The following is a 26,203-nucleotide window of genomic DNA, read 5'->3' as shown; positions in this document are numbered from 1 at the left end:
ATATCTGCCTCGTGTATTCAGGTGGCACGTGGAGCTCAGGGCTGGGCACATCATGAACTCTGATGCTCCCTAGAGTTATCAGAAGGATGCAAAGAGGGAATGGGCTCTGACTAGTCTTGAGGGTGACATGCTATAATTTAGAAAACCTGGTGTGAACCAGGAATGGCAGAATGGCTCAACAACCAGGCCGCCACAAAGGACGCCAGGAGGCTTCAGCACTGGCCACGAGACCTTCTACAGTTCAGCTGGGCCAAATGGAAAGGGAGGCAGGCTGCTTAGGGACCAAGCTCAGTAACTCTCAGTTACAATAAGTGCCGGGGAATGGTTCTGGGTCATTGAGAGACGGTGGTCAAGTCTGACAGGCCATCCCATTTGTCTGAAAAATTCACTTAACAGGTACTGAAGTTGTTAGAGGGACAGAGACATCTTACCTAAGGAAATCACTTCTAACTGAAAAAGCATCTTCAACAGAAACCTAAGTTTCTCAGCATAGATGTTTGTAGTATAAATTACCAAACTCTTTATTCAAAGGCCAACTGCTTTTCTGCTGAGAAAAGCAGGTAGTTTTCTTGAACAGGTGCAACTTTCGGTCGCTCAGTCAAGTTTCTGCACTAAGGAAGTGTGGCACTTAGGTGAGGGACTCTTCTTCAAGCCACCACAGAAGAGTCACTGGAGTTTCTTTGGTCTCACTGCATGCATCATCTTTACTTATCAGTCTGACACTGTCCCCTGCCTTATCAGGAAAAGCAATGGTTTCTCAGAAGTCTCCATTGCCCATTATAAGATTCATACCTCTTTTATCTCATCTGGGGGAAGCTGCTCGACATTCTGTAACTTGTTGACACTCCGTCGATGACTGTCATAATAGCTGAAGAAATCATTAGCGCTCTGTCTCAGCAGGTAGACGATAATGCCCAAACCAGGCAGGTGCCAGTATGGAACCACTGGAGCTTGGGTATCTAATGGAGTTGATAAGAAAGAAAAACAAAACAATGTTCTACCTAAAGCTATTTTATATGAATTTCAAATGACCTGTTTTTTTTAAAAAGGAAAGCCCAGGAATTTAAAGGCATGTAAACTATTATTAAAAACAATCCAGGACTACTTTTAAACACCACTAACAGTTCAAAGGCGTGGTTAGGAGCTACTGTAATGAGGTAGGTACATTAGGCTAGAGCCTTGAGACAATAAGTCAGTCTGGCTGATGGACACTGAGAAAGCTTACCCTTTACTGGGTGAAGACCTGTTTGAGAACTCTATGGAAGCTGTAAGCCTATACACCCATCTCTCTACCACCCCACCACCACATATGCACAGATACAGCTTACAGTTTCCTGACCCCAGGTGAGTAAGTCCTGCCTCCCCCTATGGCTTTTACTTATATGGGTTCATTTCCAGTCTGCATCTTTCTGAGTTGATGAGTTCCCAGCTCAAAATCATTCTTCCAAACAGACAAGTAGAATACTAACACAGCTAAAAAGCAGATAACAGAATTTTTAAAGTTTAAGTCTTCCACCACAATAGTTCCATTTGGCTAGCAAAACAAAATGATCTGCCTTTTACGTGACCACTTTCTGATGAAGGTGGAAAGGAACAATGTGATGCTGGAAAAACTGTCTGTAGAGGGAAGAGAAACTAGAGAGCAGTAACGTTATTATTCTAGACATGGTTTGCGTGGTACAAATAAAGCAATTTCTTCTTGCAACGAAGAGATTTCTTTGAGAAACACCTTAGTAATTTCAAGTTTAATTTGGAGACAAACTTTGTTTAATGGCCCCAACTGCCATGAATACTGAGGGAGAGATCTACACTTGCTTCCTTCACTGCCATCTCCCTGAACTTTGCTCGAAAGTCGGATCTCACAGACCTTCACATGGAGGGAAAAAGAAGAGTCCTTTGTCAACGGATTTTGCCTAGACTCATCTGATTTGCCAGGTCTCCTTTCCCAGTCTTCAGTGAGGATGTGACAATCTTTATGACACAGGTCATCACAGAAAGCCTTCTCCTAGTGAAATTAGGTACGCTGGTCCCCAGATAACATTTGTGAGACCTCGACCTGGTAGGAAACTATCCACAAATACGATGGTCTAATGCTGAGCGTATTTCAAATTTCTTCAGGAATTCTTATACAATAATTTGCTCCAGTCTAGAAAATATTCAGAGGCACCAGACTTAGACATCAGATGAGGATGGCTCATGAGATATTTAATTACAGAAATAGATTCTGCGGGAAAGAGAACAAGGTCAAGGAAATAGAAATGCTACAGGAAAGGGTCCCTTGATCATAAGGAAGAGTAAATATACTAGAGGGTAACAACAATAAAAGAGCAACAATAAAAATAATAATAGCTAACACTGATGTGCTGTCAGGCACTGCTCTAAAGCACTTTATACTTATTAACACATTTAATCCTTACAATAATTCACTAGAGGAGACCTTGTTATTACTTCTACTTTATAGACAAAGAAACTGAGTCACAGAGAGCTAAGTCATTTTTCTTAAGTCACCTGTAGAACTGGGATTCAAATCCAGGCAATTCATCATCAGGCTGTGCTCTTAACCCTAGGTTAACCACTAGATTAAACTGTCTCTCTGTAACTGTTCTAGAACCTACTAAATACCTACCCATTTATACGTCTAGAATTGGCAGAGAAGAATATGCATATTAGTCCTTCAAAAAGTCTGAAGAAAAATAAATCCAAATTTATGTGGTCAGCTGATTTCTGACAAAATGTATCAAAGTAATCAAACAAAAAGATAAATCTTTTCAGCAAACGGTACTAGACCTGGACACAGGCTCATCACTAGTCATCAAGGAAATGCATATTAAAACCATAATGAGATATCACAACACACCCACTAGAACAGCTGAAACTTAAAAAGACTGACAAACCAAGCACTGGCAAGGATGTGTATCAACTAGAACTCTTTACGTGGCTGGTAGAAAAACAGAATGATTTTCACTTTGTAAAACAGAATGGCAGTATCTTACTGAGTTAAACACATCGCACAAGCCAGCAATTGAATTCCTAGGCATCTAATCAAGGGGTATGAAAAGATATGTCCACATTAAGATCTATATCCAAACATTATATTATTCACAACAGCGAAACATCTGGAAATATATAACCCAAATGTCTATCAACTAGTGGACAGATAAATTCATATGGAATACCAGCCAGAAATAAAAAGAACGAAATAGTAATACACACACGAATGGATTTCAAAAGCACTGAGCTAAATGAAAGATGTCAAAACACAAAAAAGACTACTTGTTGTATGATTCTATTTATATGAAATTCTGCAAAAGGCAAAATAATAGACACCTTGACCAAAGGGTCAAAGGAAACAATCAAATGCAAAGGGACAAGAAGAAACATCAAAGGATGAGGGAATTATTCTACATTTTAGCTGTGGTAGTAGTTCCACACTGCATAAAATTACAAAAATTACTCTAACGGTCCACCTAAAATGGGTGAATTTTGTTGTATTTAAATAATACTTCAATAAAATTCTCTTAATCCCACTACCTAGGACATTTATAACAGAGTAAGGCAAACCCCAAAATGATTCTCAGAAATCTCAAATAGAATGTTTCTTGAAATCACCACCAGTCCATCACAATACAACCACCACGATCCAAAAGGGCTTTTGGCCTTTGAGTGTTCCATGGAAAACGGCTTTAACCAATCCATAATCCTGCCTTAGATTCCCAATCTTCCCTACTGGGTCATTAGGAAATCGCAGGCTACATGAGCCTACTAAGTATCTAAATTTTACTGTGCTATGGTATGGAAATTTGGAGCTATCATACAAAATCCAATTGAGATACTAAAAATTTAGTTTAACATGATTTAACATATATCTGCAGTACTTTCAAACTTCTCACCTAGCTAGCTTAGTCTCCAATCCCAGACTGTATGGGGTCTCACACACTATATAAAACTACACTCTCCCTGCGTGGCTATTCCAAATTCATTCTCAGAAAATCTTAAATTTCTCTATTCTTTCAAGCTCTCCAGCTGTATCCACAGGTCTGACAACAGTACCTACTTATCACTTCTTAAAGAAGTCGATTTTAAAATTCCCCATTCATTACTGGTTTAAAAAAAAAAAGGTGCACCTTACTGGAGCCAACTAGAGCTTCTCATAATCCTAGCAACTTAATTCCTCAAATACAGAAAGAAAGAAGCAGCTCACCTTGTCGGGGCCCATCTCTGTTAATGGTTTCTGAAAGGCTAGGGGTGAAGAGACACACAGCATGCTGGAAGGTAGGGGAACTCTGTAACATGAGTGACTGGCAATATTCCATGACATTGGCACAAATCTACAAAGCAAGAACAGCAATAACACAAATATTAGCTCCCCAAATGCCTCATCTCATGGAAATCCAGACGTGAAGGAGAACAAAGTTAAGATCAATTTGTAAAATTACAACAAAGTTGCAAATCAATTTAAAAATTATCCACATGTATTTTCTCAAATATTTCCAGAAACATAAAAACCTTAAAGAATAGTTATATAACTGTCACTCCTCTTACCTGCTGCATGGCCAGTTCGATCTCATCTTTCCTGCTCACTCTATCTCCCTCCACATTATCATCTTGAAATTTAAACTGACGCAGTTTGTCGGAGCCACCGAAGCGACTTAGTAGTCCTAAGCACTGGCGCTAAGGAAGGAAAAGACAAAAAATGAAGAAAAGCTCACATCTAGCTGGATATGTTTAAAGTTAGTGACCTCTCTTTCTTGAGGGAGATAAAGAAAAACTCAGCTCAGTGGAGAGTTAAATCCTCTTTAATGTGTCTGACTTCTGACCTCCAACTGTGTCAACTGTAAGTTAATAATACTAAAATTCATCTTTTTGCAATGTGTTTACTTGGCAGATAACTCATCAAAAGAATATTAATGTTTTTAGCAGTTAACACCCACTAAAGTCTAAGTGTCTGCCCCAAATTTTTTGTATTCCACCAAATAATTCCTTAGTAGATACCCATTAAATAAACACCAATCAATAAACACTGAGAAGTAAAAGGAGATGGTGAACAGAAGCAGATCCGTGATCATTTTGTCTACCAAGGCTCAAATTTAAAGGCTCTGACTCCTGTGGCTTCTTCTGGGGATGTCATCAAAGAGTTGGGAACACAGAGGTGACCCTGGCAGATAAAATGCAAAGGTCATTTGTTTGACATATTGGTACTTTTCACCTGAGAATACAATTGTTCCTACAGTTCTCAGCGGGAAAGGACAAGATTCGCAAAATTGGCAATATGTCCAAAATCAGAGATGTAGGTTCCAATTGCAGGCACATGACTTTTTGCTATTTGTTCTGGGTCTAGTTACTTTACTTCTTCAAGCCTCTGTGCTCACATTTCTAGAGTGATAATAGCTATTTTCACCTTGTAAAATTATTGTTTGGATTACCCCGAGACACTGAATTATATCTAAAGTGCTTAGTATAGTGTTCTGCATGCAGGATGTGCTCAGTCGCTCAGTCGTGTCTGACTCTTATGACCCCATGGACTGTAGCCCACCAGGATCCCCTGTCCATGGGATTCTCCAGGCAAGAATACTGGAGTGGGCTGCCATTCCTTCTTCACTGCACGTAGTAACTGCACAATAAAAATGTGTTTGAAACACTGGTATTATATACACACATACCTATATACACATAGATAACTACATATTATATAATATCTACTTTAAACTCATGTTAATTTAGAGTAAGTCTGGATAAGGCAAAACAGACTAAGGAGACTGTAATATAAATTTATTTTGTCAAAATAGCTGTTATCTATTTTTAAAACTTACAACTGGCTGTTTGCTACACTGACAGACAAAACAGATGCAGCAACACATTTCCAGAGGCCACCTTATGAAAGACGCATCAAAAATATTTTTTCATCCCACCAATTAAAAAAGTTAGAAGACTGAGGAAAAAAAAAATCCAGAGTATTTTGGCCTGGTTACAGAGAACACAAGCCCTTCTGGAGTGCTATCTGACAATGACTCAAAATGTACTACTTACATACCCTGGGTCCCAGAGGTAACAGTAATATTATATAAAAATGTATACACTAAAAAGCTGATGGCAGCATTTTTCTTTTGGAAACTTGAAAAACAGTTCATGAAAAGAGGACTGGTTATGACAATTACTGCATAAAAACAATGGAATATAAATTCTACTATATAAATATAATTCCTCCATAGCCCCCAAAAGTGAAGATGTCTGGATCAAAGCAGGCCAGGAGGCTCCCAGAAGGACTGTGATAAAATACTGAATTGATAAGCTATCTACTATGTTTGAATATATTGAAAAGAGATTACACAACTGGAGGAGAGTTTGAGAATAAATCAGAAGTACAAAAACCAAGCAAATAAAAAAAAGCAACAATTATTTACTCTAAGGAAAACATTGGAGAAGGAAATGGCAACCCGCTCCAGTGTTCTTGCCTGGAGAATCCCAGGGACGGGAGAGCCTGGTGGGCTGCCATCTGTGGGGTCACACAGAGTCGGACATGACTGAAGTGACTTAGCAGCAGCAAGGAAAACATAATGTTTAGAAAAGTAACATATGGTCCATCCATGGCTTATTTATAAATGACATTTACACAGTAATAATAATATAACACTAAATGTTAATCTAATCAAAATTATGATTTGTTGAGTTGGGGGTGGGGGTGTGTTGTAAGAGATACACATATCATATGGAAGAACAGGAGTAAAGAGATCCAAATTCTTATCCTCTTTGATGGAAGGTTGATGGATGATTCTTAAAATTGGAAAATCAAGTAGTAGTAACATAAGCAAATTATTTAGAGATATGAAAGACTCAATTAAAACCAATGCTGGGTTTACCCAAATTAAGTGAGCCATATAAGGAGAATCAGAGAAGACTGTTGTATTTTATTATATATTTTACTACTGCTCTTTAAAGATGTAAGAATCAACAAATTTTTTTAATTTAAAAAATAAAAAAGAAGTAAAGAATCAGCTACCTGGAATCTTCCAATATGTCCCTGTAGCTCCATCAGTGATCCTTCATTTACATCAACATCAAGTTCACTTAGTATACCTATAAAATTTAGAATGTTCTTAAATGTAGTTTTACTCTTTCACATTCTTTAATGCATGAATAGAACACAGACTCTGCCATGAAGGAGGTTTGAAAAATACAACTTTACAGATTGTTAAGTGTACCACCACACATTCAGTCATATGCAAAATAAATCTAGACTGGATCAGTGATTCAAAAGTACATTTTAAAAAGTCTTTTGAGAAAAATCTATGTTTATTTATAAATATAAAACAAAATTTTCCAAACTCCACAGTAAATTACTTTCTCATGAAACAGTTCAGATATAAAACACTAAGAATGAAATGCTTTCCTTTTTTCTTTTAACTCTTCTACGCATCATTTGATTTTTTCTTTTTCCCTTAAGCAAAGTATAACTTACACATACACCAAAAAGCTTCCATTCAATTTTTCAGTTCGGGCCCACTACAAAATCCCTAAATTAAGCTGATCAACCTTTTATAGTGCCATGGGTTTCCTTTATTTCTACTGAGCCCTTGAAGTAAACCCATGGGTCATTATTACCATTGGTTTATTTCTTTGTTCCATTACTGCAGCCATACAGAGAGAGAACCCAGGTGACCCTGTCCTAGCCACCCTAACTTTCCATATGTTTCCACAATCATTTTAATCCATTTATTACTTCCAAGCATACGCTCCATAGCACATAACCCAGAAACTTATCCTTTGTTCCTCATAATGACAAGCTCGCCTCTTTTTAGATTTCCAAGCCCATCACAGACCTACAGAAGACACTCTCAGCCCCTGGCAGGTGCTGTCATGTCACCTCATCTGCACTCCACTGCTCCACTAGATCCAATCCCTTCCCATCCTCCACCTCCACTTGGAGTCTGCTCCCAAATCACTTTATTTAATTACTTTCTAAAATTACTCTGCCATAGAGGATTTTTCCTCACTATTTGAAAATGTGTTCAGGTCTCCCTTGTATGCCAAAACAAAGCAAAATCAAGCAAAAACCTTATTAATATAAAATTCTTGAAATATTTTTTCTACATTTGCTGCTTCTGATTCTTACACTATCCTTTTCCATTTTAACCTCTTGAGAGTCAGAGTTTGCACTTAACACTATTACGGAACTTTGGCTTTTTCCTGTTTCTCCTTAACCTTTCTTATCTCTTCAACCTGCCTTGCTGTTCCCCAATTCTTTCATTCCTCCATTTCATACCTCTATTTAAAGACAAGCAATTTTTAGATTCTTTTTTTTTTTTTTACTGCACCACACGGTATGCAGAACTTCCCCCACTGGGGATCGAACCCATGTCCCTAAGTGGAAACATAGTCTTAAACACTGGACCACTGGGGAAGTCCAATTCTCAGATTCTTAAGACTTCTGCTACAAGGCACCTCAGTACTGTGGACCATAAGTATCACCCTCAACTCTCAAACACTTTACAGAATACCCATGGGTCACAGATAAAAAATTAACCTCCTGTTAAGTAGCTGAGAAGGTACAACATATCTGGTACTGGGCTAGCATTTTAAACAAAAACATAAGATGAAATTGTAGGATAATACTAAACCATATATGTAACCAAAGGCTGAACTGGGAGTAAGGTTAACAGGAGCATAAATTCTTTTCAAAAATGATTTCAAAAAATTAGGAGGTACTTGGCATTATCTTTTAAAATTATTTTAAAGAGTATATACCAAGCCTACCAGCTCAAATATACAAAAATGTATATGTAAACACACACACACAAAGTTATTAAATGCCACACTATTTGAAAATTTTAAAAACATTGGAAACAGTCAACATGTCATAGAGGTCTGGATAAATACCTCAGAACCAGGAAAGTATTCTGCCAATTAAGAAGTGAGGTGGGAACTATATATGCTGATGAAAAAGATCTCCAAGATATACTGGGCAGAGGGGGCGAGTTACAGAGCAGTATGTATAGTATGATTTCATTTTGTAGGGAGGAAAAAATTTTTACACCACATACAGAGAAACTGCCACAAAAATAAAGTATAAATTGATAATTGGTTCCTTTCAGGAAGCAGGGATTGCTATGTCAGAGTGCTTTTACTCTATTTTATTTGCTTGAATTTATCATGAGAATGTTAAAATACGCTGAGCTTTTCTGAAAGTAATTTTAATATGGTGACAGGGTCAAATGCAACTATCAGCAAAATTCAGAATGTTTCAAGTATTTTTAAAAAGTAATGAAAGGCAAATTCATCAAAAAGATCACCTTGCCAGAGGATCTGATAAAAGGCTCATGGCTTCTGGATTAAGATGGCAGAATGAAGTAGTATCATAGAATGTCCCTTCTACAATCAACCTATGAATAAATGAAGTTCACCAAAAAAAAGGAAAGGAGCCACCTTTTACCACAATACTGAAGAATGGTAGCAGTTAAGGAAAAAAAAAAAAGATTGAAAAAATTCCAGGGGATTAAGTAACATGATTCATCTCACGACCCTCATCCCAGCCCTCAGAAGCAGTAGGGAGGAAAGAGGATAAGCCAACAAACTCTTGCAATTTACAAAGCAGCATATTAGACTGATGAAGTAAATGAAGTAATCAGGAGAAATCCAAGTGAAAGCCATCAGGAAGAGAGCCACTATGCAGCACTATGGGACCACAGTAAAGGCAAGAAGGGTGGCCTGTCTTGGCACCATTCAAGGCCACTGGAATGAACTGGGGAAATGACCATAATAAACACACAGGACTAAAACACGACAAGATGCGGTCGAGTTGACTGTGGGATCTCCTCAGCATGAGCACAGGCTCTGAGTACCTTAATAAACACTGCACTCAGCCCTGCCAAACTCTCCTCCTCCCAACACAAAGGGGTCAGGCACAGAGGAATGTCCAGAGAGGAAAAAATCTTCGGGTCACTGCGGCAGAATCAGGGGTTTCTCCACAGCTACATAAAAGTGGAGGTAGAAGAGCTGAGTAGTGAGGCGTACAGGCTCAGAAGCCACGGCTCCTAGAAAGCCCTACAGTGTTATCCGTGTGACTCGGGACAAGCGACCCTCTCTGTGCCTCAGTTTCCTCCCCTGCAAAAGCTGGATAATAACTCTCAGGACTGTTGTGATGATTAAATCAATCAACATGCTAAGTGTCTAAAACACTACCCAGTGGATGAAATTGGAGCCAATTATACAGAGTGAAGTAAGCCAGAAAGAAGAACATCAATACTGTATATTAACGCATATATATGGAATTTAGAAAAATGGTAACCTGAACCCTGTATAAGAGACTGCAAAAGAGACATAGGCATTTAGAACAGTCTTTGGGACTCTGTGGGAGAGGGTGAAGGTGGAATGATTGGGGAGAATGGAATTGTAGCATGTATATTATCATAAGTGACCAGTCCAGGTTCGACGCATAATTTTTCCTCTGTTCATTTCTTTGCATTTGTGCTTTTTTAATAAAAATACTTTTAACTGTAAAAAAAAAAAAAAAAAAACCAAACATGCTAAGTGTCTAAAACACTACCCAGTATATAAATGCTTAAAAACATGAGTTATTATCATTAATATTAGGTCATGCTGTCATTCAAGAATAAGGCAATCTTCAGATGCTCATAAACATTAGAGAATTCAGAGAATATTATATATTTTTTCTTGGGGGAGAGGACCTCAATACAAATTAAAAATTCCAAGAGATAAATTGAAAGAAAGAACTCAGAAATGGTGAAGTTGTAAGAGGAAAAAAAAAAAACTGGTGCATTTCTACAAATCCACGTAAATATACAAGTAAAATTAAATAGCTGAATGTATTATGGTCCCAGAACTGAATGAAAATGATATTTACTTCACAATGTAAAAATATAAATAAACATAACGTGAGGGTGGAAGAAGTATAAAATAACTCATACTTAATCTTTCACATCGAGTTAGCTGCTTCTGTCTAAAATTTATATGTAGTAAAACAAACTTTTTTAAATGACCAAATTATCTTACCTAATTTATCATAATCTTTTCTTAATCATAGCGATCTTTTAAGAACTAATATCTCTTGTAAAAGCTAACATCTCTTGTACACTTGTATTAAAGAAAAGTCTGTCTAGAATTCATCAATGTCTTCAGTTTCTCTTCAACTAGTTTTTATCTGTAAAGTTTATGTAAAATTAAATAGCTGCTTTCTAAAACTGCATGCAAAAGGCATCCCATTTTCATATATTATCTCTATATGTCTGTTTCTTTCCACTATGCCCCCTCACCCACCAGTACACACAGGACACTGGTTAAAAAGCTACTTACCAAAAGTTAACATTTGGCAATTTCTAGACAGTGGGATTTGAGTGTTAATTATTTTAACTTTCTGAATTTTTTATACTGACCATAAACCATTTTTACAAACATATGACTTCATAAAAGGTAGTTAAAATTTGTTAGTTCCAATCTCAAATAAGTCATATATAGCTGCAAAGTAATAACAACCTCATTCTACTAAGTGTATGTCTATAAAGCCGTTGTTTAAAAATTCAACATAATCAACTCACCAGGAAGTGCTGCTTTACTTATAATTCCCGTCAGCAGAGCCAATTCCTGCAAAGACCCTGCACTAATGTCCTGACAGCGCAGAATTGCTTGTATGGTATCTGAATGAGAAATGAGAAACTGCAACACCTATCAAGGAAAAAGAGAGGGAAAAGAAAAAACAGAGGTGGAAGAGTAGAGAAGTATATTATAAATTTATATCCATTGGTTTAATAACACTGACACAAATAATTTAATGTAATGAATATCAGATAAACAGTTATCCTTTGCATTTACATAGTTTATTTCTTCAAGAAGCCAACATTCGTAAGAAAGCTCAAGATAAGGATTATTTCAAAGTTTAGAAATTTAATACACTTAAGAGCTATTAAAGAAGAGTATAAAATAACGTGGAACTATTATCTGACCCGTATTTTATTTTTAAATTTTTGTCTAAATGGATCTAGAACATGAATTTAAAATGAGTGTGTATAAAAATGACTTCCTGAGTTCAAGCTGGCTCTATGAAAGACTGACTAGTGTGACACGGGGACAATCACGTAGAAGCTTTTGTCTAACTCTCCTTCTGATATGGTGAAAATAAAGGCGATAGAAATCTTGACCTCCAAACGCTGCCCTTCCAGCTTAGCGTTTAACAGTGTCCCATCACAGAGGACTCCAACTCTTTTTCATATCCAAACATCTTCTCAACTAAATTACAGATGCCCCGAAGGCAGGGACTACACCACAACAGGTTGAATATTTGAATCTCTCAGGAACTGTGCCCCTTTATTTTTTCAATACAGATTCCTGGCCTCAGCCCATCATTGCTGGACATGCAATTCAGTAATCTGTATTTTAAAGAAGCTATTCAAGTAATTCTGCTATGCTCAGGGTAAGTCTGGTCTTATTTCACATCTACTAAAAAATATTAATCTCAATAAAGTAGAAGACAGAGTCTTTGTGTGTTTAAAAACTAACTCAAAGGCCACATATGAAAGGGACAGAATGTCACCAAGACCAATGCAGTATAAAATCAGGTGCCACACTAGAAATAGCAGCATTCTATCTTGGTGAGGCAAGCCTAAAGACTGATGGCAGGGAAAGCAGATAAAATCACCATAAATTATTAGGACACAGTTTCTGAGAGTACCATAAGAACAGAGAAATACAATAAAAAATGGCAGATTCATGATGATAAGCCTAATTAACCAGTGAAAGGCTGAATTGTATATTGCATTATAAAGAAATAAAGAAACATATTTTTGAAGATTTCACTGAAAAGCACTGAAAATAATATCACAACTAAACATAGCATTACCATCTATCTTTTGAATTCACTGTAAGGTATAATAAAGTGTATAGTATTCTCTAAATACCTGGTTAAATTACATTTTAGAAGTCAGCTTATTTCTATCACAGTAACTGCTTCCTTCTATAAAACAACTAATTCAGATCTCTTGCTTCCCATCTCACTATTCTATTAATTAGCTACAACATTTCATTCAAACAAAAGTATAAAAATAGACCAATGAAGTTCAGAGCAAAGTACAAGGGGCCTAAGGAAATTCATGTAAGTGGTCCATCTTCTGCATTTGTAAAATAAAGCTTTTGTACTTGATGGTTTCTACACTAAGGGTTCCTCTTACCTGCCCTGCTGCCTGCAAATGCTGAGCCATACTGGACGTAAGGATGACCTGGCACAAGCGAAGAGCCGGAAGGAGAATCTGGCGGTATCGGTCTACTGGAGTAGGGATGAACACTGGGGGGTCTCTCATGCCAAACATGCTTGATTCATATCCAGTGAACAAGGAGACAGCAACAGTCCAAGAGTTAAGGTACATCCCAACAGTCCCTGACCACCCCAACGGCAAATAACCATAGGTGACTGATTAAGATGTAATGCTATTAACAAGGTTTCTGTATCCCACATGTACAGTGAAGACAGAGTTATGTGAATCTTGAAAAAAACTTAGTAAAGAAGACAAAATTCCCCAAACATACTTATTCTACTCTAAATGTCCCCTTAAGCCATAGAGACTATGAGTGAGAAACAGAAACAAAAGTTGCTTTCCCCAAATTTCCCTCTCATATACACAAAGCCAAAAAGGAATTTACATTGTCTATTATATAAAATAAAACAAGATTTTAAAACCTAAAATGAGGTTGTAAAATAACTTAACCTTTAAGTTTAGGTCTCAGGACACTGTAATAATAAAGTGTTTGCTTACTGTGAATATTTCTATTTAAATTTTTGGACCAAAAAAAAAATGGTCACCTGTTGAGAAGGGAATGAAAGGAGAACATGGAAATAAAGAAATAACAGAAAGGCTTTCCAAAGACAGGCAATAATAACACATCATGAAGGGAGGACTATAATTTAATCCCCGTCACCTAAAGTGAGAGTAAAAACTTGCATGTTTAAAACTTCAGAAAGTGATGTTAATTTTTCTCGAAGTAAAATATGTCTATAGCTAAACCTGAAAAACTCAAAACATGCAATTTGGCAATGAATCTTTTGAAGAAAATTACTAAAACTGAAATAATGTTATTTGTTAGTAGGCAGGTAGGCTATATATAGGTTTAACAATGTCGGAGCCACGTAGACAAAAATGAAAAAAACATCCACATTCAAACTCAACTGAGAAATCTGCTAGTTTGGAACTTAAAATAATTTCATTTGAAGCTTTCAAATTAGCAAGCAGTTGGCAAAATGTTAAAATGAGAAAAACAAAATATTACTCAAGTCATTAAGAAAAGAAAATCCACCACAAATTATCATTTCATTACAGGACTTTAAAAGAAAATAAATGGAAAATATGTACTTTCACTAAACAGAACAAGAAAGTTTGGAAAAGTAACATCTACTAACAAAATGCTCTCCCATATTCCTCTTACATCACTCCTCTAAAATAAAGAGCACTCGCCTCCCAGGTGGTGCTAGTGGTAAAGAACCCGCCTGCCGGGAATGTAAGATACACATGTTCAATCCTTGGGTCAGGAATATCCCCTGGATGAGTGCATGGAAACCCACTCCAGTATTCTTGCCTGGGGAATCCCATGGACAGAGGATCTTGGGGGGCTATAGCCTATGGGGTCACAAAGAGTCAGACACGACTGAACACGCAGACATGTCTCTACTCACTTTTACCCTGACTAGAAACTTTCATTTATTAGCATCAAATGGCAGGGGGTATGACCAAACAAAACCATCAAGATGAGAGTACTGCTCAAACAGAATTATAAAGGGCAAAATTATGTTTGAAATTTTTTTCCTAATAAACGTTTACTGGTAACTTAAAAAAAGCCAAATAATACAGACACTTACCCCTGTGGGTCCATTTCTGGGCGCATGTCATAGACTTGGCACTGTGCCAGCCTCACAATCACGCCAGACCTCAGCAGCTCTAAAGCACCCTGCTGAATCTTGGCCACTCTTGTGAGAAATGCCTAAGAAGTTACGAAACAAAAATCATCAGTACAGAGATCGCAGTCACGGATCTCATATAAAAAAGAGGCTTTCTCATAGCACATTTCTTTTTTAAGTTGAAGTTGGAAATGGCAACCCATTCCAGTATTCTTCCTTGGAGAATCCCATGGATGGAGAAGCCTGGTGGGCTACAGTCCATGGGGTCACAAAGAGTCGGACACAACTGAGCGACTTCACTTTCACAGTTGATAATGTTTTTAATTCTTGGCCACACCCTGCAGCATGTGGGGTCTTAGTTCCCTGCACCCCCTGCGCTAGAAGGGAAACTCTCAACCACTGGACCACCAGACATGTCCCCAACATAGCACATTTCCAATCTGTAATCACTGGTGACTAGCTAGGAAGGGGCACATTATACCCCTATGGCTTCCCTTGTGGCTCAGCTGGTAAAGAATCCGCCTGCAGTGCAGGAGACCTGGGTTCGATCCCTGGGTTGGGAAGATCCCCTGGAGAAGGGAAAGGTTACCCACTCCAGTATTCTGGCCAGGAGAATTCCATAGACTGTATAGTCCATGGGGTTACAAAGAGTCACGCATGAGCGAGTGACTTTCACTTTCACTGTAGGATCTTCATGAGGAATAAATGGTACAGCGTATCTGAAGTGCCACACAGCCCCTGCATGGGTTACGCATTCAAGTAAATCATCACATGGGCTAATGGAGGGCAGGAAAGACTGTTTTGCTCACAGCAGTATCTCTCCTACCTCACACAATACCTAGCACATAACAGATATTTAACAAATAATTGCTGAATAAGTGAAGGAGGGAGGGAAAATAGAATTAATGAAGAATCTAAAATTTTAGTGCTTCTCTTATTGTGACATTCGAGGTATTTTTAAGCAGGAGGAAACAAATTAAAACAAGATTTGGAGGAAAGGAAATTAAATATATACTAGATTGAAAAATCCTGTGCTTAAAATAGAACCAGCACATCTACACTGGAATTTCATCAGGCAACCGGCACAGGCTGATTTCCTTTGGGAAGGACAGGTGTGCTCACCCTCCTCCTCAGAGAGCACTGAGCGCCACACGGCTTTGGCATCACCAGCCACAGAAGTAAGCAAGCAGCAGTCTCAGCACCCAGCTAGCCTTCACAGGACCGTTTCAACTCAACTCGACATGCTCAGAAGATGCATTCCTAGCACATGTACCCAAATTTAAAACTCCTCAGAAATGATTATGGCATGTATAATAAAAATATTAAAAACGTAGGCCACGTTCATTTATTTAATACAGCTTTAACCTCAAGAGGAAATGACCTGTTGATGATCTAACCTCAAGTGAACATAAAGCCTTACCATTTTGGACTCATAAGTATAAAGGGCTTTTAAAAGGGGAGGCTGTGGAGTGAGTAAGCTCTGCAAAGTACGGTCATCTTCTACCAAGCTGTCCACAAGCACCTTCAGATAGCCACTGTTACACAGATACAGGAGCCACTGCTGCTGCTTATCCACAGAGACAATTCGATCAAGGAGAGCCAGCGCCAGCATCTGAAGGAAGAATAAATCAAAGTCCAAAATGTGGAGATGGCTACCAAGTCAACAACAGTAACTCCCTCTACCTGGAAACGTTTAAAAGTTTTCTTACAAGGAAAACTGTTGCATGCAATACAACTCCCTCCTTTTATTTTTTTTTGAGAAGTGGAAAGCTATGTATCCAGAATCTTGATTTATTAATAAAAGGAAAATGTTCAGGGTAAAGCTACATTTCTGAAACAAAACCTAACACATTAAAATAATAGCATTAAACATATTTTAACAGAATCTAAACATTACTTGTTGGAGGAAAGGAGGAAATTTATTTTTAAAAATAGCGTTTTCCCCTCCTGTGAAGTGTTACATGCTCATTGTAGAAAACACAGAAAACAAACAAACAAAAAACAACATATGGAAAATACAGTACCTAATAAACAAGACCACTTTGGCCTATTTCTTCCCAAATACTATTTTTTTAACATAATTAAGAGCACACTACATGATTCAAATGCTGTATGATTTTACACCAGTAGGAAATTATCTTCTCAATATATTATGACATAACATTTTAAAGATACATAAATGTAAATAAATGTAAATACTTCTCAAAAAAGGAGAGAAAGATATATTCAATATAAAAGCTATTTATCCCCATTCTCTTATTCAAGGATCTTTATTAAGCAGCACCTCTGCTGTTTCTACCAGTGTTAAGGCAAATCTCAAAATTAGCAAAAAGATTATTCTGAAGTCTCAGTCTGAACTAATAAGGATTATGAATGTAAGTGAACGAAACATATGAATAAACAAAATATAAGTTTCAAACTAGAGTAAATAAGAAAATTCACTAAAATATATTACAGAAAATAATTCCCAGTATATAACATCCATTTGAAAAGCTGATCCAATTTATGCCTTAATACAAAATATCTGTCCAAGTACTATACTGAGCAGGAGTTACTGTACCCTTCCAATCTCATGACCATCACAAGCATCTCGACAGACCACTTCCATGAGGGCGGCACCATAACTCTCGATGATGGCTATGTTTTCTCGCTGTAATTTACTAAACACATCTTCAGGGGCAGTCAGCCTTTCCCACATGGTTTTCTTGGCTAAAGGGTTACAAGAGAAGATATATAAAACACTCCAGCAAAATAATAGCTTGGTAACTGAGTAATTACACCTTATACATTTCCATTATTGCCTGCACACTAAGGCCCATCAACCAATGAGTCTGGGCAGGAAAATTTCAAGAACACAATGCACTATTCCATGCACGTACACTGAGATAACAACGGTATTAGGAAAAGGAGAAACTATCCTTAAAGAAATCAAAATGAATTAGAGGCTCCAGGAGAACCAATTCCTGTATTTATTCTGCTAACTGATCTGGTTTTATCTTTTACTGAGATCTACGAGAATTTGGCTACAAAGGATCAGGTACAAAGTAGACAAAGATCTACTTCCAAAAAGGAGATATTTTATTCTTTTGTACTTTTTAATTGAAATACTTACTATAAAGGAAAAGGTATACTCATTATGAAGACAACTTAAATTTAATTCAAGGTACAATGATAATTAAAGATAGGATTATAAACTCTACATAGATTTCTGAAAATCTTTTAGAAAAAAGTTTCATAAATATACTACATAAAGCAATATAGCTGAAACTAATCTTATGATTTTCCCCAACTAGGAGGATGGCATCAGTTTTCAAACTGAGGAAAAATTCTTAAGACAGGGTGCTCAGAATGGAGAATAAAACAAAGCAGACATAATCATGAAAAATAAAATAATGCCACAATGTGGTCTATATTTCACTATAAAGTCCGCAGCAGACAAATCTTAAGTGTTTTAATGATATTTTTTCCCTAAAATATTTTCACCACTACTTTAGTTTTATTTTAGTCATATTTCATTTCCAATAGTGTCAAAGGAGGGTATGAGATTATAAATCTTCTCAATCATGTCACTTCCTTAGGTCATCTGGTCCCATCTACTTTTCTATTTCACCTCCTTCCATTCTCCACCTCCACACTACCACCACACCAGCCGTTCTGTCCCTCAATCTCAACACTTATTTCAGTCTCAGGATCTTTGCACTAACTGTTCTCCATATTCTTCCCCAGATCGTAGCTTGGCTACCTCCTCTTCACCATTCCAGCCTCTATTCAATATCACTTCCCCAAATACACCCAATACTCCCTCCTCCCCCATCCCCCAGATAACATATCACAGTACTATTTTATTTTCTCCACAGTACTTATTTGCTAGATTTACTAAAATAATGTTATTTGAGGGGGAGATGGATTTCCATGCTTGTTCCCTGTCTCCCCACATCGACCACATCAAACCTAAGCTTATTAACAATGGGATTGAGTCTTGTCTACCCCTGAAATTTAGCACACGAGTAGAAGCTCAAATATTAATTATTGACTGATCGACAGCTTAAAGGAAAGTTCAGAAACTCTGCTCCAGAGAGGCCACCAGACGCCCTCGGGGGGAATTCCATGGTGAGTGGGTTCTCAGGAGCCTAGTCTGAGGAGGTATGGCTTCTCCTGTTCTACACACAGAACTGCCACAAAATTATGTGAGTCAAGAATCTGGGCAAGTCTGAAAGCCACCACTTTACAGGTTTAACACTTTTTAGCCATGAATTCCTTAGTTCAAACATTCTGATTGAAATGAAGGTAAAGAGATGCTGGCATATCACTCTAGAGATTCTTCCCCAAAACCCGAGGAACCCCTGCAAAAACCCTGGGGCCTCATAATGAAATCTGAAAAACAAGGGATTGCAGAAGACCAGTTAAGTATCCAAGAAACAATAGATTTCAAACTGTGAACAGATTTCAGAGTTCCAATATTACTTATTGACAGCACTACCTAGAAATAAGAAAAATCTAATTATTTCTTTAAAATGGGTAACAGACTTGTGGTTGCCAAGGGGGAGGGATGGAGTGGGAATCTGAGATTAGTAGATGCCAATTATTATATATAGAATGGATAACAACAAAGTCCTAGTGTATAACTCAGAGAATTATATTCAATATCCTGTGATAAATCATAATGGAAAACAGTTTTTCTAAAAAGACCTTTCTTTAAAATCCTCTTTTTTTAAGAGGATAAATTAATTCATTGGAAATCACCAAAATTATTTCTTCTACTCAATCTGTCCCTTCTTCCAACATACCATATAAATCACTGCCACACATACTTTCCTAAACTACGAACTTCTTATCAAGTTACTAAAAAATGTTAAATGTCTATTGCTTAATTCTACTACTTCTAACACTATAGTTTCATTTTCAAGGTCATTAATAATATGGTCCTACCATCTCAAAGTGGCTTAATTTACTATCAATCCTCTCCCCTGCTTATGGCCTGATTCTTTACTCCTTCCTAGTTTGGGCCTTACTGAAAAGCCCCCCATTTATTCTTATGTAAATGCAACCCGACCAGAAAAGTCCAGCAAAATCCTTGATTCCCTTTCTCCTCTTAAATCCTGTAAAAATTGTAATTTATAATTGGGGTTGGCAAACTAAGGCCTGTGGGCGAAATGTGGTCTCCCACCTGTTTTTGTAAATAAAATTTCAATGTAACATATGTCTCTGGCTGCTTTTGCACTATAATGGCAGAGTTAAGGAGTTGCAGCAGAGAGCATGTGGCTTGCAAAGCCTAAAATAGTTACTATCTGGTCCTTTACAGAAAAAGTTTGCAGGCATATACTCTATGTCATCCAATTTAAGGCTTACTGTTTCATAAGCACTTATACTGCCATTTCTACTAGAATATAAGATTTTATGAAAGCAAGAACCCAATTCATGCTTTCTGGAACAACTTAAAATAACAAACCACCAAATAATTACTAATTTTTGTTTGTATTGTGAAAACTAGAAATAAGCTAAGGATCTAAAAATGGGTAGGGCATTTGCTACATATCCATAAGTGGCAAAATCTATAGAGGCATTAAAATGTTATTAAACGAGAGGGGAAAAGCTCATAATATACTAAGTAGAAAGAAAAAGGAAGATACAAATCAATACAAAAAGATGGTTGGCTATAACCAAAATGTACTGATAGTTATCTTAGAAGGGAGAAGTGTGTGACTTTTCTCTTCCTTTCATTTATTAGTATGTCCTAAATTTCCTTCAATCAACATTTATTTTTAAATAAAAAAAAAAAAGCTAAATGCTATTTTTTAAATGCCTGATTATTTTTAGTCAGGTTCTAAGGTCCTAAGATCTGACTCAGGTTGTAAAACAAAAGGAGTGGTGAGAAATGTACATCTAAATTCACATCAAGCAAAAAGTTTGCACCTACTACACACCAGCTGTAGTTGGTATTTTTAAGTCACTTATTGGAGTTGGATTCAAAAGAACAGAGTCAGCAACAGGCAAGATGCTCTATAAAATCCTTTCAGTCCCACTACTTCATGACTAAAATCATAGGTGTACTTGTACTATGATTCTAGATCATATTAACACCTAGACCATAAAAATTGAAAATCTCACGATACGATTCTCAAAAATTTAGTAACAGCAATAGATCATCTTTTCTAGTCTCCTTTAAAAAGATGACTGGATACTACAATTTCATAAACAAAGAATAAGAAAATTTTGATCAAAAGTCACAATAGCCCAAAAGAATTATGAGCAGAGCAGAAAATTCATCATTCTTATTATAATTTCTCATTCTTATTTACTGAATACTATCAACTCGTCAAAACTAAAGAAAAAGAAAAGAAAATTTAGAAGAAAATAGAACATATGAGAAAAACATAATAAAACTGCAACAATAATTTTAAAATAAAGAATTCAAACTGACATCTTCCATACAGCTCATCAATCAATTATAAATTAAAGCTGAATTATAAGCTCCTAGAAAATAGAAAGTTAAAAACGAATCTGGTTTAAAAGCAATAAAATCCATTTTACGGAAATCAGAACAAAACAGTCAAACAGGGTTAATCTCAGAAATAAAACTAAAGAGGATGCACCTCCACACTGAAGTGTTAACATAACTTTATAGGTTGGCTTTATCAACTTTTAGTGAAAACATTCATCTGATTAAAATATGCTGAAAATGTATATTTTTGTCATTATCAATCTATTTTTAAATGTGAAATGTTTTTACAATACTAGAGTTTAAAAAACAGTTCAATAAAGAAATACAGAATATAATAATTGTGGTTCATATCAAACATTTAAGCTCTGGTCAGATTATCCACTTTTTGTTTCTAGTGGTCACTGGTAAAAAAAGAAAGAAAATAATAAGTGAAAAGAAAACAGAGAGATATTTATGACAATAATAGCTGTCAGCTAACCCCCAGGAATTACATATGCAAAAACAATGTCAGATTTCAACTACATTGTTCTTAATTAGGGAAACACATAAGATTCTCCAAATAATTTTATCAAATAACACATACTTTGGTTCCTCCCCAGATGTACAGCATTGCCAGCTCAAGGCAATAGGATCCACCCCTAAGGATTTTCAAAAAATTAACTGTATGTTTAAGAGACATTTGAATTTCCTTTTCCTTAAACAGTCTGCTCATATCTTCTGCTCATTTTTCTGTTGGGTTATTGATTTGTAGATGCTCTTTACTTATTAGAAATTAGTCACGCATGATATAAGTTATAAATATATTGGTGACATTTTCTACCAAATTACAGTAAGGAAAAACTACAGATTACAAAAAGATAAAAAGATGAAGATGTGATGTTCCAAGGTCAGGAGAATTCTGTTACAAACTGAGAAAACTGAATTGAACTCTCAGATGTCACATACAACAAAGTCACTTAACCTCGCTAAGTCAGATTCCTATTTACCAAACAGGGAAAATGGCTGCCCAGTATTCAATATATATGGTTATGTAAAAATAAAGTAAAAGTGGTATGAAAAATTAAGTATGTAAACATTAAAATTCACTTTTGGTTTTATAACAACAGAAGGTATGTACAGTGTCTTGCACAACAATATGTGCTCAGTAAGAGTTTATAAATTTAATATTTCTAATTTCAAAATTAAAAATACTCTAGTATCTAGAAAATACTTTGCTATCTAAAGCAAGTCAAGCAGTAATTATGACTAAGACAAAAACTAATTAAGGGATAAAACTGCTCCAAAAATAGATCATTTGAAAATTAAAAACAAAGGAGAATTTTCTTTTATGGTCACATTGCTTTTACCACATCTTGGTAATAACTTCTTATAAAGCATGTTATAAAGCTCCACCTAGTGGTTAAGTGATGATTTTTGCCAATTCAACTGAATCCAATGTTAAAATTTTTTAAGTCAAGAGGAAATGGGGGAGGTATGCTGGCGGATTATTGTTCTTTTTTTTTTATTTTATTTTTTCAAAAACAATTTTCGGAATCTTTACTTAAAAACAACCTTATCTTAAAATGGAGTAACTTTGGTTTTACGAGCAGCAAGCAAAGTACAGAAGCAAAAATGCATTACAGGAGCATTAAGTTCTACATTGGGTCACAGCGTCTAATCTGAAATCACAACCATAATATCATTTTTCAGGATATCTGGGAAACAGTTATTTCCCAGGATGTCTGAACCATAGCTACTCTATTTTGACTTCTAATTGTAAAAAAAAAATTTTTTTTAATAGCCAGAGCAGATTTCACCATTAATGACTTCAGTGTTTTTCTAGGTATGAGAAGATGCAAGAATTGGAACTTATAAAACCTTTTTCTGAAAAGATCTAATTATCTGAAGGCCTGTTCTGCCAGTTGTTTTGTTTTGTTTTGTTTTCAGAGCACAGAGTGCCTCATTCCTGATTTTCACCCTGAACTTCTTTCAAGGGGTGTTGAAGGTCAGCAGCTTGCAATGGTCATGATGTAATCTTTATAGAGGCAGCTGGCAAGTACCAACTTCCAGTCAGCAGGGTCCCTTCATAGCCACATATCTGACCATGTGACACCATTTCATGGCCATTGTGTCCCGTGGTGCTGGGAAGGCTCATTCCCAGGTCTAGGGAAGTGATAGGCCACTCAGTGTGCTAAAATTGGACCAGGCCTTGCAAGTAGCAAAAGTCTCTGGACCACTGTCTTACTAGCCTCCTGGTCCAGGAAAATATTTCCTCTTGTTGCTTTTTCCCATACCCAGAGTCATATTATTACAATTATTGATCTCATATGGAACTGTCAGTTCAGCATTATATCACAGGCTCAGTGAAACAAGTGACATAGAAAATAATATAGCCATGCTGCTGCTGCTGCTAAGTCACTTCAGTCGTGTCCAACTCTGTGTGACCCCATAGACGGAAGCCCACCAGGCTCCCCCTTCCCTGGGATTCTCCAGGCAAGAACACTGGGGTGGGTTGCCATTTCCTTCTCCAATGTGTGAAAGTGAAAAGTGAAAGTGAAGTTGCTCAGTCGTGTCCTACCCTTAGCGACCCCATGGACTGCAGCCTACCAGGCTCCTCCATCCATGGGATTTTCCAGGCAAGAGTACTGGAGTGGCTTGCCATTGCCTTCTCCGGGATTATTGCTCTTAAAAAGCTCCTATTTGCTTTTAAAAACTTTCTCTGAACTATTATTTTTAATGACCTAAAACTACTTTTGTGCATTATTTATGCCAGTAGGACATTCCCATAAATGCATGATTTGGCTATTACTACCATCTAAGGATAGGGAGGCCTGGCATACTGTGATTCACGGGGTCGCAAAGAGTTGGACACAACTGAGTGACTGAACTGAACTGAAGGATATTATACAAAAAATATAGCCAGTAAAGAATAATATGTGATAATCTGAGTCGTATACACAGAGTGGTTTTTAAGAATCTGTAAGCAAAATAAATACGTATGAAGGTAATAAGAAGGTGCCTATGACAAGTTCTTAAATATCAGTGTTAAGTCTGGCAGAGTATTAAATATTTTGAACAGTTAAAAACATTTTCCAAACATGACAATCAAAGAATATATATAATTACTCTTATTTTAAAATGCTAATTATATGGGAATTCTGTGGTGGTCTAGTGGTTAGGACTCCATGCTCTCACTGTCAAGGGCCCAGGTTCAGTCCCTGGTCAGGGGACTAAGATGCCACAGGTGAACAGCATGGTCAAAAAAGAAAAAAATACACAGACACACAAACTATAGTTTACACAGACTCTATCATGATTTTAAATACAAAGACCTTCTGACCAAGAAATTCTACTCTGTGACATTAAGTACAAAAAGACTTATGTATACTATTGATAAGAGTTTAAACTGGTAGAAAGCCACTCAGTAGAATTTGTTGAAATAAAAATGTGCATCCTCTTTCACATGGAAATTCCATTATAAAGTATCCTTCTTGAGAAATATACAGTCATATAAAAGAATATTTGATGCAGCATTTTTATAATAGTAAAAAATTAGAAACAATTTAACTACTTATGAATGAGGCAAATGATTAAATAAATGTTACTTCTATACTAAAAACTAAAGAGCCTCTTAATGAAAGTGAAAGAGGAGAGTGAAAAAGCTGGCTTAAAACTCAACATTCAGAAAACTAAGATCATGGCATCTGGTCCCACCACTTCATGGCAAATAGATGGGGAATCAGTGGAAATAGACTTTATTTTTTTGTGCTCCAAAATCACTTCAGATGGTGATTGCAGCCATGAAATTAAAAAACACTTACTCCTTGGAAGAAAAGGCTATGACCAATCTAGACAGCATATTAAAAAGCAGAGACATTACTTTGCCAACAAAGGTCCATCTAGTCAAAGCTGTGGTTTTTCCAGTAGTCATGTGTGGATGTGAGAGTTGGACTATAAAGAAAGCTGAGTGCCGAAGAACTGATGCTTTTGAACTGTGGTATTGGAGAAGACTCTTGAGAGTCCCTTGGACTGTAAGGAGATTCAACCAGTCCATCCTAAAGGAAATCAGTCCTAAATATTCATTGGAAGGACTGATGCTGAAGTTGAAAGTCCAATTCTTTGGACACCTGATGCGAAGAACTGACTCATGGAAAAGACCCTGATACTAGGAAAGATCGAAGGCAGGAGGAGAAGAGGATGACAGAGAATGAGATGGTTGGATGGCATCACTGACTCAATGGACACGAGTTTGAGTAAACTCCGGGAGTTGGTGATGGACAGGGAGGCCTGGCGTGCTGCAGTGCATGGGGTCACAAAGATTCAGACACGACTAAGCGACTGAACTGACTTGACTTCTATACTGTGGAATGACAGAGCTATTTTAAAAGACATATACTGTTCATTGGGACCAGAGGTGAGCTGCTGCTGCTGCTAAGTCACTTCAGCTGTGTCCGACTCTGTGTGACTCCATATACAGCAGCCCACCAGGCTCCCCCATCCCTGGGATTCTCCAGGCAAGAACACTGGAGTGGGTTGCCATTTCCTCCTCCAATGAATGAAAGTGAAAAGCGAAAGTGAAGTCGCTCAGTCCTGTCCGACGCTCAGCGACCGCATGGACCGCAGCCTACCAGGCTCCTCCATCCACGGGATTTTTCAGTCCAAGAGTACTAGAGTGGGGTGCCACTGCCTTCTCTGCAGAGGTGAGCAGGAGTTACAAAAATGTGTAAGCTAAAGTAGTATTTGAAAGTTTGTGCTTATATTACTTTTGTACTATCGTCACTTTTTTTCCCTTCTTTTTAATTTGGCTGCTCCAAGTCTCAGCTGCGGCACACAGGCTCCATAGCTGCAGCATGTGGGCTCTAGTTCCCTGACCAGGGATCAAACCCGGG

General features: G+C 37.0%; 1 protein-coding gene across 2 annotated transcripts in view; it reads right to left on the bottom strand.

Moving 5' to 3' along the window:
* The window catches only part of NUP205 (nucleoporin 205), an 86,816-nt gene that overhangs the window by 3,918 nt on the left and 56,695 nt on the right, over positions 1 to 26,203 (bottom strand). For both annotated transcript variants that reach the window (XM_055421319.2, XM_055421320.2), the window contains 9 exons: positions 17,454 to 17,602; positions 16,314 to 16,505; positions 14,855 to 14,976; positions 13,176 to 13,314; positions 11,550 to 11,676; positions 6,998 to 7,074; positions 4,543 to 4,671; positions 4,202 to 4,328; positions 793 to 959 (listed from right to left, as the gene is read on the bottom strand). In XM_055421319.2, the coding sequence (XP_055277294.1) occupies positions 793 to 959; positions 4,202 to 4,328; positions 4,543 to 4,671; positions 6,998 to 7,074; positions 11,550 to 11,676; positions 13,176 to 13,314; positions 14,855 to 14,976; positions 16,314 to 16,505; positions 17,454 to 17,602 (1,229 nt within the window). The remainder of the gene's footprint in view (positions 1 to 792; positions 960 to 4,201; positions 4,329 to 4,542; positions 4,672 to 6,997; positions 7,075 to 11,549; positions 11,677 to 13,175; positions 13,315 to 14,854; positions 14,977 to 16,313; positions 16,506 to 17,453; positions 17,603 to 26,203) is intronic.

This window comes from Moschus berezovskii, chromosome 3, assembly GCF_049115385.1.
Source record: "Moschus berezovskii isolate FMDL1 chromosome 3, NW_MosBer_1.0, whole genome shotgun sequence".
Lineage (NCBI taxonomy): Eukaryota > Metazoa > Chordata > Mammalia > Artiodactyla > Moschidae > Moschus > Moschus berezovskii.
The sequence above is the reverse complement of the archived record's forward strand: the minus strand, read 5'-3'. Positions and strand labels throughout refer to the sequence as shown.